Source organism: Spea bombifrons, chromosome 4, assembly GCF_027358695.1.
Source record: "Spea bombifrons isolate aSpeBom1 chromosome 4, aSpeBom1.2.pri, whole genome shotgun sequence".
Lineage (NCBI taxonomy): Eukaryota > Metazoa > Chordata > Amphibia > Anura > Pelobatidae > Spea > Spea bombifrons.
In genome coordinates this window covers 27,228,253-27,243,878 of record NC_071090.1, presented here as the reverse complement: position 1 = coordinate 27,243,878, position 15,626 = coordinate 27,228,253, and the positions used below count along the sequence as shown (strand labels likewise).

At 38.0% G+C, this 15,626-nt stretch overlaps 1 protein-coding gene across 2 annotated transcripts; it reads right to left on the bottom strand.

Moving 5' to 3' along the window:
• Positions 1-2,741: 2,741 nt before the first annotated feature.
• On the bottom strand, positions 2,742-14,554 carry LOC128491131 (putative calcium-activated potassium channel subunit beta). Of its 2 annotated transcripts, none has more exons than XM_053463340.1 (4): positions 14,429-14,554; positions 9,959-10,135; positions 5,620-5,815; positions 2,742-3,269 (listed from the first exon to the last, which is right to left on the bottom strand). In XM_053463340.1, the coding sequence occupies exons 2-4, from the start codon at positions 10,093-10,095 to the stop codon at positions 2,994-2,996; spliced, it is 609 nt and encodes a 202-aa protein (XP_053319315.1). In that variant the 5' UTR covers positions 10,096-10,135; positions 14,429-14,554; the 3' UTR covers positions 2,742-2,993. The 2 variants fall into 2 exon arrangements, with proteins under 2 accessions (XP_053319315.1, XP_053319314.1); XM_053463339.1 differs by having other exon boundaries at positions 9,959-10,132; positions 14,429-14,530.
• Between the last annotated feature and the right edge of the window lie 1,072 nt (positions 14,555-15,626).

Sequence of the window (15,626 nt, the reverse complement as noted above, 5' to 3'; positions counted from 1 at the left end):
GAAATATTCTCAATAAAACCATGAGGAAAAACCGCATTCAGTTTATCAATCCAGAATATTTCTCCTTGTGAAAGCAAGTACCCTCCTGGCAGGGTGGTGCAACCACTGATTTGGAGTGTGTGACAGTTTAGCGTGCCCGTAGAAGTCACCGGCAGGGTGACAGACAGCAATTATGTTGACAGACACTGTACAGTCTCCATGCCGACCACTTTGCGTGTCAGCCATTGAGATCAATGTAGTATTTTCCTCACGGAATCCTGTGCACATTTAGCATTTTACTCCCACGCACAGTGACATATTTACCTTTAGGGCCCCCTAGGTCTGACCTATGGGAGCACCCCCGGCACAACTCCCTCTTTGGTTGGCACCTCAAATACAATGAAAGGTACTGCCCGCCATTTAAGAAATGGTGTGCCATATGACATCATATCACACAGAGCCTTTTAATGAGGTCTGTGGAGCCGACACAGCCTCCATATCCTAAATAGGACTGTTGGGGAGAGCAAAGATCTCACTTTTAACCAGCCCATTCTTTAGTGCTACACTGGGGGGATTGATCGCCCAAGATTAGTTGGACATAATTGTATTTTATCCTCTCTGTTCTAGGATACGTAGTAGTTGATTTTAGTGTTCTTCCCATTTAAAATATAATGTGTGCACATACGTTTGGTCATATAGCATATATGGTACAGATTAATGGTGATAAATGCTTAATGCACATGAGGCATAAAAATCATGTAATATGATGGGTACATTACTATAAAGATACATGTTTTCTTTGTTTTTCTACTTGTCTGCTGCTCCAAAAAGTCTTAATTCCTTGTCCGCTTCTCCAACTGGAGATGCCCTCCTGGTGAACTTCCACAAAAGGGCGGGGCCTCCTGGCATACCCTTTCCCCGATTTGCAAAACGAGGGAGACATCCCTGTGGCTCCATCTTTTTGCCGAAGTCCACAGAGAGGCTAGAATAATTCAGGTAGATTTGCGGAGAAACAGAGGTTCACAAACGCACCTTTGCACTTCGGCAAGAGAGGGTGTGCCCGGAGACTCAGCTCTTTTGAGAAAGTGTAGTTATACACTTCCTAAACACAGGCCCACTTAAAACATACAGACAATTGGATGAAAGATCATTCTTCAGATCAATTATACAGCCAATGCAATGTGTCAGTGATGGCCTCAAGTAACGGATTCTAGAGTTCTGATCTGCGTTTTCATCACAAGCTGTCATGGACGTCCATTGAATAAATGTTTTTATCACACAAAGTCTTCTTTTCCTGAACATCATATGTTGTATGCTATATCAGGACCGGACTGCACCACATAGCCACACAGTGCATGACAGCACCAAATGGCTCCAATAGCAGTGGCTTAAATTGTATGAAAGAATTGAAAGTATTACTGTAATTGACACTTCAGACATTCAGAGAGAGTTTCAGCGTGTGAGAGGATGAGAGTGTGAGAGAATGTGAGTGTAAGAAAGTTGAATGAAAAAAAAAACGAGATTCAAACTAAAATTCAAAGGTCTTTTATTTGTTTTCATTTGTTTTGTTGGGAGTCCCTTCTCATTTTCGTAGATCCGTACAAATTGACAAAACTGACAAATCTGAATGCACAAGTCTAGCATATAGGCATTTCTAGGAACATTCTAGGGTAGGCTATTCAGCGCCCTATCTCTTCTGAGTGAATGGCTTCATGAGAGGGGCTGTGATAGTCCTGAAGGAGTGGAGCTATCCATAAATGGAGGTGTAAGTAGGAAGGGAAGCAGGCAAAGAGTGGACACAGATAAATGCCGTTCCCCTGCCTGAAGAGGAATCTGGAGAGGTATGCTTTTAGGTTATGTAAAATAAATTTGCTTCAGCATAGGTTCTTTATACCATGAAAGGATCTTTATTGAAAAGGTATGGTACCAAAAAGGCAAATAGTAAATTGACTAGTCCTAGCAATTTACTGTCACTTTCATATATGTCAGTTACAACTCATAAATTAATATAACAAATCTGGAAAAAAAAACAGGAAAACAGTTTACGCAACAGACAACCACACAAAATTCTAAAACTTATATAAATGTCCTTTTTACATAGGAGTTGGATCTCAACACCAACTCAAACAGCCGAATGATTATAAAATAATAAATATTACTAACTCCTTCAGAAGCCTGGGGTTATGTAACCAAGCATAAAGCATGAAGCAATAAGATAATTATAGGGAAAACCTGGTAAGCATAACACACATTATATCACATTTGTAAAGGGAGAATCATTAGTAGCAAACAGCATTTGTAGCAGAAAGAGGGGCATTTACATACCAGTTTACAGATCAGTGGCCATGACCATACATAGAGAATACAAAGGTCTGAAAAACAATATTCCAACAGAGGAGAGCCTAGGGTAAGTGGACAAGGGTGCAATATCTCTTTGGAGATCTCATCCCCCATATCTAACACACACACATACTAATACCCACTCACTGTAATACAACACAAATACATTCTCCTTGTCTTCCCGTCTCTCTCTCACCCCCCCTCTCCCTGGGACCACTAACCCTAGGCTCACCCTTCACCTCAAACACCACGAGCTGACACACACACCAAATACTAACAGACATGCTATCACACCCACACCTACACATACACATTCTCCAACATCATACACTAACCCACATATACTCAAACACCACTTTCGCACACATACACACATGTATAGTAAAGAAAAAGTGTTTGCCCCTTCCCAATTTCTTTTATTTTTCCTTATTTGTCACATTGCAATGTTTCAGGTCATCCAACTAATTTTAATTTAACTGTGTGGCAATGCAGTGCAGTCTGAGCAAATACTTTTTTGCAACACTGTTTACAAAGTAATAAAAGTTAAAAAAGGATATAAAGCATGGGCGGGACCGAAAAGAGTATTTTGAATATAACAGCTGGCAGTGAAGTTGACAAAATTAATCCAAACTGCTAAATTCTGTGTTGATAGAGACTACATTCAATCACAGATTTCATGTTTTGGATACCACTGAAATTCTGGAGAAAAACTGGCTTATTTTTACCAGCAAAATTATGAAAAGTCCAAGAGTAAACATTAATGTAGGCCATAAAAAGCATGACACAAGATCTCCTGTTCCAAATTTTCTTCTCAAGATGATACTCTCCATTCTTCCTTTGGGATCATAGTAACACCCGAAAGAATCAGCTTCCTTGAAGTTTTTCTCTATGTCGTCAACATCCTTTTTTGTTTCGGTGTAGTTTTTGCCACACTTAGGTATGTAAGTGCACTAGAAAAATCAGAACGATATTATAGCTGAAAACAAATTTGTCACTTGGGAATATTTCAAATTATATAAACATTTACAAAATAATAAGCCATGGTACTTAAATAAAATGAACAAACTGTAACATTTTAACCCCTTAAAAGTATTTAAAATACTTAATTTTTTTTTCCAACCAAATCCTTTTTTTTCACAACCATGATTCTGCTGTGCGAAGACAACCTGCCAAAGCTCAGAGACCAGGCATTAGTCAGTGAAGCAACCAAAAGGCTAATGGTAACACTGAAGGAGAATAGATCCATATCGGAAAAAAAGTCAATAGCTTAATCATCCCATAGTCATTCAACTGTTTGCTTTGTTTAAGATTAACCCCTGCAGTCCCAGGGGTTTTTGGTACCTCAAGTCCCGGAGCAATTTTGCCATTATTGCGGTATGTTCAGCGAATATTCCCCTTTCCTGCGAATAGTGTACCCATGTAAACTATATATTGTTTTTTCAAGGAGAAAGAGGATTTCTTTTGATACCATAGTTACATAAATTGCTGAAAATGTAGGATGAGAAATTTAGTAAAAACTAGCGAAAATTAGAAAAACATTTTTTTATTTATCCCCCCCCCTGAATCCTCACAAAATTAGGTAAAGTGACGGGAAATTCTCTCCAAATGTATCAATTCAGGTGTCCTTCGGTAATACTTCATTCATATAGAATTTCCATACTACCCCAGCACTTATAGGGAACCTGCTATAAGGTGTACATTATTTTTTACAAAGCCGTAGAATTTTTACATTAGGTATGATAGGTTTGCAACTCTAATTTTAAACAAATACAAATAAACCAAAAATACCCACAAAAGTATATATTTCTGTAAAGCCGACAGCCCTGACTATCCTATCCTATCCTATATGAGCTCTCTTCATGCAGCTGTTTAGCCACCATTCACTGTCAAAGGTGGCCGCTTTTTTTCATCAACACTTCTGTGCTGCTTAGATTTTTTTGCACAGGGTATGTGTTACAGCAGAGAAACCTGGCCAAAATTGTTTAGCTGCATCTTCTGATTACGGAAATACCCCACATCCTTTTTTCTAGAGGGCCACATCTGTATTTTTCATACTTATGGCTTAACCGGTTTGGGGCTTGTGAACGGGGGCAGGGGTTACCTTTTAGAATTTTGTGCTAGGGCAATGGGATGTAAGGTTTTTTTCTATTATTATTATTATCTTTTTTATATAGACAGACCATACAGGGGATATCCTGTCCTCCGATGACCATGAAGGTGACGTCAGCAGTAAAGAGACCCATGAAGGGAATTTTATCTGTATCGCCTTTCCAGTGCTCGTTGATATCACAATAAAACCATCCATGCTCAAGCAGTCACTCACCTACTAGGTTACCTTCTGTCTCAATCACCCATGACCTCCTAATAGACCATATGCTAAACCTTTCATTCTCTGCATCTTTGCGCATGTTTTGCATTTTACAGGACACCTCATATGCAGACAGGTAACATTTGTAGATGGCCATAAATGGAGGCATATTTATTAAGTGATGCAAAGGGTTATTATAAGAAAATCCTGAGATGACAGCTGAAACATTAAAGGTACTGTTTACAGGTTTGGTTTGTTCACTCTATTTGCCTGTTAGCTTGTGGATGAAAAGTAGAAGACAGCAAGCAAGTGATTCCCAAACCATGACAAAAGGCCTTTCAGGAGTGGGAGATAAATTGCAGCCCTCTGTATAACAAGTTATGCCATGCAGATGAAAAAAAAAGCTCTTTGATAAACAGGATTGCAATTTCCTCTGCACTGGTATGAAAAGGACCAGATTTGTGACGCTATCTATCACAACCTGAGACCATGGCTAAGAGGGTATTTGTATGGACTGAAGGAGTAAAGTGATTATAGTAACATTTTATTTTCATTGGGGCTGTTATAGGCTAGCTCTTAGAAGGATGAAAGTATGAGAGTAGCTTTGCTTTCACCAGACTGAAGAAAGTAGTAGACTGAAGAAAGTAGTAAAACTACAATCTATTACAGGTCCAGGCATTTTAATGCTACACTTCTGTAAATGACCCTGCTAAAATAGTACTGTTCTGTAAAAACAACTGTACACATTTCACACACCTGAGAGGTTGTGCTCCTTACACTTTTGTACCCTCCAAGATCATTATATGCCTGTACCTGAACTGTACACACCACATTATCATGGCTGGCATTGACCTCCATATTCCCTGAGGTCGCATGTCCTTTCATGGAGGGGGAGGCTGTAAGTGTTGCTCTGGGTCAGAAGACAAATATCCATGAATAGATAGTTATGAAACGTCAAATAATAATGAATACAAATATTAAAATTATATTACCTCTTCATTGATTTCCTGGGTTTCCTCTGTTTCATACAGCATGAATACGCTTTGTGAATTATTCAAATGTACTTGTACCACCAAACATGGATATAATGATTTTCTTTCACTTTCTGAATTACTGGTATAGGTACATGGAAAATTGTCCTTGAAGGTGATTCTAGAAACAGTGCATAATGATTTTTCACTCCACACACTATCATAAAAAGTAAAAACAAGAAAATAACTTATTTTGCTAAATTGTTATTACTGCAACATTTCTATAGTACATAACAAAGAAAAAAAATAGGAAATACATGCACCTGTGTGAATATGGTAACTTTTCCATGATTACTTTTTAATAGTAACATCAAAATACCAAAAAGGTAGGTAAACATTTCGGCATAAAAAATAACATTCAATATTCCCTTCTTTAGGTTTCATTTTGGACTTTATGTAACTCATGAGCACTGGTATGGCTCACTTTTGCAGTTTCCAGCACACATCTAGCACGTTTTAGGCTGGTAGAAACTTCTGGACATTGATTGGCAATTTAGGACCACCTAATAGTAGATGATTTTCTTTTGGAAAGTATCATTGGATCTATGTTTAGCTTCCATTTTTTGTTGTTATGCCCAGATGAAGATCAGCATGTTTTTTAAATAAAAAGTTTAGTTTTTGCAGAGTGTGCAGAGATTTTTTATACACAAAATCACAGAAAACAGAATCTATAGTCCCTTCATTACCAGCTATCAGTGTCATTTTGTTCTACATTTTTTAGTGTACAGTACTCTATGAGCAAAGTGCACCTTAGTACCAGAGGGTTAGGTTTGTGTAGTGAGGAAAAATAGGATAAGTAGTATTTAAATATAGTTACTTTAACTTTATTAAACAATAAAAAATATTCTTGTTTAGTTAAGCAATGCCAAAAATTAAAGAATCCAAACTTAAGCAGCGTTATATAGCATGCTCCTTAAAAACATAACAGTGTAAATTTGCTGTCCCCTGAAAATAACTCAACACACAGCCATTAATGTCTAAACCTCAGCAAAAAAAGTGAGTATACCCCTAAGTGGAAATGTCCAAATTGGGCCCAATTAGCCATTTCCCCTCCCTGGTATCATGTGATTCGTTAGTGTTACAAGGTCTCAGGTGTGAATGGGGAGCAGGTGTATTAAATTTGGTGTTATCGCTCTCACACTCTCTCATACTGGTCACTGGAAGTTCAACATGGCACCTCATGAACTCTCTGAAGATCTGAAAAAAAGAATTGTTGCTCTACATAAAAATGTCGTAGGCTATAAGAAGGCCCTGACACTAAGCTGCAGCACAGTGGGCAAGACCATACAGCGGTTTCACAGGACAGATTCCACTCAGAACAGGCCTCGCCATGGTTGACCAAAGAAGTTGAGTGCACATGCTCAGCGTCATATCCAGAGCTTGTCTTTGGGAAATAGACATAGGAATGCTGCTAGCATTGCAGCAGATGTTGAAGAGGTGGGGGGGGTCAGCCAGTCGTCCCAGAAGGAAGCCTCTTCTAAAGATGATGCACAAGAAAGCCCACAAACAGATTGCTGAAGACAAGCAGACTAAGGACATGGTTTACTGGAACAATGTCCTGTGCCTAGAGTCAAGCATGGTGGTGGGTGTGTTATGGTCTGGGCCTGCATTAGTGCTGCCGGTGCTGGGGAGCAACAGTTCATTGAGGGAACCATGAATGCCAACATGTACTGTGACATACTGAAGAAGAGCATGATCCCCTCCTTTTGGGGAATGGGCCACAGGGCAGTATTCCAACATGATAATGACCCCAAACACAAGATAACCACTGCCTTGCTGAAGAAGCTGAGGGTAAAGGTGATGGACTGGCCAAGCATGTCTCCAGACCTAAACCTTTTTGAGCATCTGTGGGGCATCTTCAAATGGGGGAGGTGGGGGAGCACAAGGTCTCTAACATCCACAAGCTCCTTGATGTGGTCATGGAGGTGTAGAAGAGGACTCCAGTGGCAACCTGTCAAGCTCTGGTGAACTCCATTCCCAAGAGGGTTAAGGCAGTGCTGGAAAATAATGGTGGCCACACAAAATATTGACACTTTGGGCACAATTTGGACATTCCCATTAAGGGGTGTACTTACTTTTGTTGCGAAGGTTTAGACATTAATGGCTGTGTGTTGAGTTATTGTGAGAGGATAGCAAATGTACACTGTTATACAGGCTATATACTCACTACTTTACATTGTAGCAGAGTGCCATTTCTTAAGTGTTGTCACATGAAAAGATATAATAAAATATTTAGTAAAATGTGAGGGGTGTACTCACTTTTATGAGATACTGTATATGTATATGTATATATATATATATATATATATATATATATATATATATATATACTGTATATACAGTATGCATAACATTAGATACAAAAAACTAAGTTTAGGTTAATGTTATTATCTATGAATTATGAATTATTAACTAAATAAATACAAATTAAAAATATTCTTGTAATTAAAAAAGTAGCACTGTTCACTTTTTAACCACACTTTTGCTGGTACCAGTTACATAAAAATGTAGGAGGTGCAAGGGGTAATGAGGCAAGGGGACAAGAGGACATCAGAAACCATGTTAGGGGTGGTAGGAACATTAAATGTCCTTGGTTAGGCTTATTTTTGCTTGACTGCATATGTGCAGTGTGTTTCATTGATTCTTGCATGGCATTTACATTTAGTTTTGTCAGGTTCAGTGAAAGTTAGACAATGGACAAGCCGTGGCTTGACTAAGATCCTTGTCTGGGATCGAAACGAAAAATAAAAGACATTACATTACTGAGTGCTGAGTGAAAATCTTTATTCTTTGAAACATTGTATCTGGATTGGGTGTTCCTACAGTTCCTAGATCATGAGTGCTGTCTGACATTATTTGTTCACATTGCAAAAAAAAAGTAACCACTAAGGTATTCCCCAGATGCTGTGCATATATCAGGAGAAATAGTAGAATTTATGAACTATAGTGAGATTCAGAATGAGAAAGATAAGATAAAATACGCTAAGCTTAAGAGAGCAAAACGCATTATTAGATGAACACACAGAAGCACATAGAGGAGAAAATTGTCTGGTCATTAAAAAAGGTGATAAAACGTGATTTAGCTATAAAAAAAGAGTGTTCTGTCAGAACTTTTAATGGAATTAATTAGCCTGTTATTTATAGAGAGCAATATCTCCAAAAATCTGGACATTTGCAAGAAAGGGAGTTAGGAGTAATTATTTCTGATGACTCGAAGGTAAGGAAGCAAAGCCACGAAGCATCTGAAAAGAGGAAGGTGGTTTTGCCACTTTACAGATTTCTGGAAAGACCTCATCAAGAGTATTGCGTACATTTCTGGAGACCCAATCTCTCTGTCTCCATATACAGTATATATCCTGGAGAAGGTTCATTGAAGCGGCTAACTAAAATGATAAATATCAGGAAAATCTAAGAGATCTCAATATTTATAGTTTGGAAGAGAGAAGAGAAGGGGTAGATGGGATAGATAAATAAATAAATACATAAAGCTTTTTTACAAAAGTACATAAGGGAAGTTTATTGCAAAGGAACAAACATTATAAACATTAATCTAAAACTAGAGGGTCAGTGGTTAGATGTAATGTAAAGAAGTTCCATTGAAAGGGTGGTAGATCGGTGAAACAGTCTAACAGAAAAAATGGTAGATAATAGAGTGAATACATTATTATTATTTATTATTTTATATAGCACTGTCATATTTCATAGCGCTGTACTGTGGATGGGATATAAGACTATCCTGAATAGAAAAAAAGACCAAGGACAAATTAACCCTTGAGTCTTTATATCAGGAAAACTAGGTGGACTAGAAGGGCTGAATGATTTTTTTTCTATCTGCCTCCCCTCACAACACATTTGATATATTTTTTTTGGGGGGGGGTCACTTCATGTGATGTTGAATTAGATGTCTCAACCATTTCAATATCTTGTATCTGGAGGTTCTTCCTGTGTCTTATACTGAAAGACCATATATATTTGAGCACAGGCTTTACTCTGCTTTAAATGAAAGATGTTTGCTGTTGATCCTATATGTACACACATAAACACGATAGATAGATAGATAGATAGATAGATAGATAGATAGATAGATAGATAGATAGATAGATAGATATATTATATCAATTTTTCTTTTCAACTTAATAATTAACATATAATAAAAATTGATAATTTAATAAATTATGTTTTCTAAGTAATGATACATACCTTCTATAAAACGCGGAGCAAGCATTAAGTGTTAAGTAATCAAAAGAACATATTTACTTCAACGCGTTTACAAATAATATATAATGTAAATGTCAAGTACCTTTTCATGTGTAATGGCACTGCAGTAAATACCAAAAGAATGTGCATCATTATAGAGCAAACAATTAGTCCATATCCCAAACACAGGGCACGTGTCTCTCCTCGTTTATGAGCTTTGAAAAGTTTCTTTTCCATCATGGCTACATCTATGATCTTTGCTCCAGAGCTGTTTTATCTGCTTCAGAAAAAAAAGAACAATTCAACAGAGCTGACCATTGGAAATTGTATAGTTAACCCCTACAGCTCCAGGTAATGCACTCTAAGGTCCCAGTGATCCCCTTTTCCAGAATTGCTGAAAGTAATCATAGAAAATACAGTTCAGTAGTTGAGAGGCAGTATGCTCCTTATCCAGTATTGGAGGTTTTGTACGTTTTGATCAATAGAGTGCCAGCTACATAAGAGATACTAAGCTGGCAAAGTTAGCTCAGATGACCAGCTTCGCATCTCATACATAGCTGCCTTCTAAGGCCTGTTTTTCACAATGGCACAAAAGAGGGTGAACCAGAGGTGCAAAACAGATGAGGTGCTTGTGGACATGTTTATTTGCTACCTATGTTTTGTTTGTTAAGAGCAATTGTCAAATTTACCCTCTTTTATCTGTACCTAAACTCTATTGGGTTTGTATGTACAACTACATCTATTGGGTAAATTTACTATGAAGGGGGAGTTTTTTTTAAGATTTTTCATTTCCATTCTTTTTTGGTTTTGTGTTTTTTACCACAATGTTTTGTTATGTGACTCCTTATCATACTACCTGTGGTAAACAATTGACTAATGAAAGTCTGTTGAGAAATAAACATAAGCCTTGTGCACATGAACCAAAAATGATTCAGATTTCATTTTTGGTCCATTAGTTTTCAGGCAATGAATTCCATTTCCTGTCCTTTCAGTTTAGAAATATTGTAGGGCTTTATCAATTTTGAAAATAAATGTGTTGTTTTGGACTCTTGGAGTATTTCTGTAAAAGGGCAGAGCCACAGCGTACCCTATGGGGACAATTTATCCCACATTTCTCCAATCAGGGGAGAGGGATGCACAGAGGCTCTGCCCTCGGGAGGCTAGACTAACAGCTAGCGAGGAGACGCAGACTACAAATGAAGACAGAAGAAAGAATACAGAAGAAAAAGAAGAGGCAATACAAGAAGCTGAGCTGCAGTAAAGGAGATTGGGGCACAGAAGTGGTTGGTGGAGAAGGTAATAATTCCTACAAATTTTTGAAATCAGCAAATTTTGTTAAAATTTAATTGTGTACAAATCCGAATGCACCAGACTAATGGACATTATTAGCATTACCATGAAGCATCAGCTCAGTGTAGTATTTAAGCAGGGAAAGTAATTCAAAATATAACATAACAGTGGCAGTCTCCAAGTCTGCAGATAAAGGAAGGATATTGGAACAAAAACATTGGCTCAAAAGTTCAGACAAACCCACTCAGAGCAGGGCGAACCTGGGATATGACATTACTTATAACTTATGACAACTTATACTGAGATGAGCACATAGGAGGAACCAGTAAAGCAATATGTTGAAGGATGTAAGTAATTTAGAATAATAATATATAGTGCTTACTGAGCACAAATGTGGTCAAACACAATATCTAGTTAGCCTACAGGAAACGTTGCATGGGTGAGCCTAGGCTTAGCGTTGTGTGGTAGAGGAGAGAAATAGTGTGTGTATGCATGAAAATGTATAATGTTAGAGTGAATGGGTGTTAGTGAAAGTTTGCGTGTTAGGATGTGCATATGTTAAGTCCACCTCACAAAATCTCTATAGAAGGAGATGTTGCTAACAAAAGACAATCTTCCCTTCAAAGGTGGAACTCAAATGCACATTTGAGTTGGGAGAGATGGATGCAGACCTGCCTCTCATTTGGGTCAGGATCGCAATGCTACATAGACCCGAAGAGACACATCAAAACCGTTCTTCAAAATTACCGGTAATACTGGTGTGTTACTCCAATGGAGTTTCTGGGCAGATAGGACTGTCTCAAACCCTTGGCATTTAGGCAAATGAGTCCTAGAGGATGGTTGATGGTCTTGACTTTGGATCAGTTTTACAAAAAAAATTTACAAAAATAGAAAAGTAACCAAAAATGTTTATTAAGTATAAACACTCAAACCAAATCCCACTTTGAAGTGGTATGACTGATAACACATTGAGTAACTTGGCCTCCTTTGGACAGTGGTGGAAAGGAAGACACACCCACACTGGGCCATACTGCTAGTGGTACATGTATGTATAAAGGGGAAATACATTAAACCCTAGAGTGCCAGGTACTAAAGTAAAGGTACTTAAATAAATAAAAACCCACACTACTGGCAATACAAAAGTGAATTTAATAAGATTCTGCTATAGCAACGGCTAACAAAAATGTCTAACAAAATGTCTAACAAAAATTAGACATCTTCCTTTCATTTTATCAGACCCACAAAGTTAGAATGTCTTTTCCGTTGAGGAAGTCGGCAAGTTAGTCGAGAATGCCCTTGACATTGAGGTGTCTAAGGTAGATAAGGAAGAGGCATCTATGTTTCCATCTTTTGCCAAGTGGTCCAGAACTGTCCATGAAGCTTTCTCATACATGATTTTAGAAGAGTGAAATCATCCCAACCACAAATTGAAAATGTCAAAGAGATGTTAATCCTCAATGATCTTGTAGTGGCTAAGGTAATTAGGTTAATGACTGCCCTTGATAATTCTATTATTTCAGATCCAATAAGTCATAGGCAGACTTCACTGAATATGACATTTGCCAACTGATAACAATCTCACTGCTGGCCTTCAGGGCCCTAAGTTGCTGTGTCATATCTCCATTGCTAGATCTGTAACTTCTGGAACTACTCATGTCATGGACATATAGTCTGCCAGCCCTTAATTTACCTTTTTTTTTACCTAAGCTTAAAACACAAGTGTCTCTTACTAAAGTTATAATTGTCAAAAATGGGATATATTTGGGGAAAAAGGGGATTCCAGGTGCCAACACACCTTCGTCTAGGGGTTAATAACTTAAATCCACATAGCTCGAATAATCACAAGAAAATACTTCTTTGATAGGAAAATGGAGGGTTTAATGCTGTGATGAAGCCTATGAAGGCTAACACACACAGGGTTACATTGGGAATGAAGAATGTAAAGATTGTAACTAACTGCAATTGTTAAATATCTGTGACACAACTAAGGACATACAGGGAGTTCTTATAGGGTGGGATCAAAGGTACATTACTATTGGTTAACTAATATCAAAAGACAATACTAACACTATCACACAACATACAATTTACAATCCTATGGATAAACTAATCTCAAAAGACTATACATACAATTTACAATCCTATAGATACAATCCTAGGGATACAACATCAAAAGACAATACTAACACTATCACACATTATTTACAATCAGACCGTACAGACAATGTAATGCATGATTTACAATTTCCCTTTGATGTGGGCTTCGGGGGGCTACATTTGCACTTAAATAAGTCTCCTCCTGTCCTTTCTGTGAGCATGTGAATTCAACTGGCCAAATGTTGTTTAGTTATGTCAGATCACTTTAACTCCTTTTACACCCATAATGACCGGAATTTATATTTTTAATATAATTATGTTATACTGCTCCCTAAGGTGTCTGACATAGTCTGCATGCTACCTCCACAATAATGATGACACTTTTGATACCTTCTATATATAGGGCAAAATGGGGTGCGTGCCCCAGGCCTTGCACCATGCCAAGGTGAGTGCAGTAGGTGCACAGCACCCATGTGATCCATAACAGAGGCACACAGTAGGGTCATATAACCCAATGTTGTGTTATACTGTTGTAGTAGTGCAGGGGCTGTTCTGAAGATAGCGCGCCACATAACATAAGATAGTGAGCGTGTGTTAGTAACAATGTATGTTTTATCACAGCGCTATCACAAATTAATCAAGGTGTTAAAACATCAACTAAAACTACTTTCTATTTTATATGTATGTAGCCATGAGCATTTTGCATATAGTATTCCTTTCTAATCATTTAGTATTTTTAAAGTAGACCCTTTAAAATTAAAAGATGATTTAACACACGTTAAATTCTTACAGCTTCCACACACATCAATTGCCTTTACTGAGGTTATGGGCACAAAAACAACTGCTTTTGGCTTCAGGAAAGTATGTTCACAGCACCCACTATTACCATCAAATATTCCTTGATCCCGGTTATTTTATTGAAATATATAGTTGCGAGTTAAATAGGCATATTATATATGCTACTTTATACAATAATATATACATATATTTGTTACTGATGTTTGCCGATAAGAAACTTGTTCTAAATATTTAGTTTTACCTAAAAGATTATTTTCTATATGAAACACAAGTAAACTTAAGTTTGGTTATGCACGTACTTCAGTAAAAGGAATGCAAATATCTTCAACTATCTATCACAATAATTACAAATAACAAAATTAAATTTCTATTGTAAAAAATAACTTACAGTACAGAAATCTGATTCCCATGTACCTTTTTACAGGATTTCAGAAGACAATTCCAGTTTCTTTTCAGACATTTACCCCTCCTCAGAAGCAGTGAAGTACAACGTGAAAGTCTATGAAAGTTGTTCTAGGTTGTTCTTTACTGTGAGTGAACGTATTACTGACATTTTTTACCATAAATGGTAAGGTTTGAATATACCTAATGTCCTTGGTGTCGTCCTTCCACAATTTATTATTTAACAAAACTCTCAGTGTAATATTTCTCTAAATATTTATATAAGCTAACTTTGTACCAAGGATTACAAGATGACAATGATCTAACTTGTAAAATAGTATTGTTTTTCCCATCTTGTGTAGTACTGGATAAAGAAGTAGCACGTGCTTTTTATATATATATATATATATATATATATATATATTTTTTTTTTTTTTACATATTTTGCATAAGAATAGATTCGTATTGCTGAACAGGAACAGGACTGTTAAATACAGTGGAGTAGAAAGTCTTCCCAGACAGGCCTGAAACTGGAGGCCCACTGGCAGGGCAGATGGCAGGAAGCCCACTGACAGGACAGACAGCAGGAAGCCCACTGGCAGGGCAGACATCAGGAAGCCCACAGGCAGGGCACATGGCAGGGAGCCCACTGGCAGGGCAGATGGCAGGAAGCCCAGGGGAACTGTAGCAAGGACAAGGGAACTGAAGCAAGGACAGGGGAACTGTAGCAAGGACAGGAGAACTGTAGCAAAGGCAGGGGAACTGTAGCAAAAGCAGGGAAACTGTAGCAAAGGCAGGGCACATGGCTTGGAAGCCCTCAGGCAGGGCACATGGCTTAGAAGCCCTTAGGCAGGCCACACGGCTTGGAAAATAGGTACATTAAGGCAGGACTCAACTCAGGTAACAAGGCTCAGCTGTCCCAAGTAATTGCATATGGGTGCTCCAGAGAGGGAAGGGTGGCCACTAGTGGCTGCAGGTATACATGACATGTAAATAATCAATTGGTTGATGCCAGAGGAGCTCCCTGCCGGCAACCAATAGAGTCGCTGGCACAGACCTTTAACTCCTGGAATCTCCGAAGACCAAGTTACGCAATTAGGAGTTAAAGGTCTGTACCAGCGATTCTATTGGTCGCTCATACAGACCTTTAACTAATGGAGCGGGAGACCAATGGTCCCCCAGGCGGAGTTTCGGCGTCAGGAGTT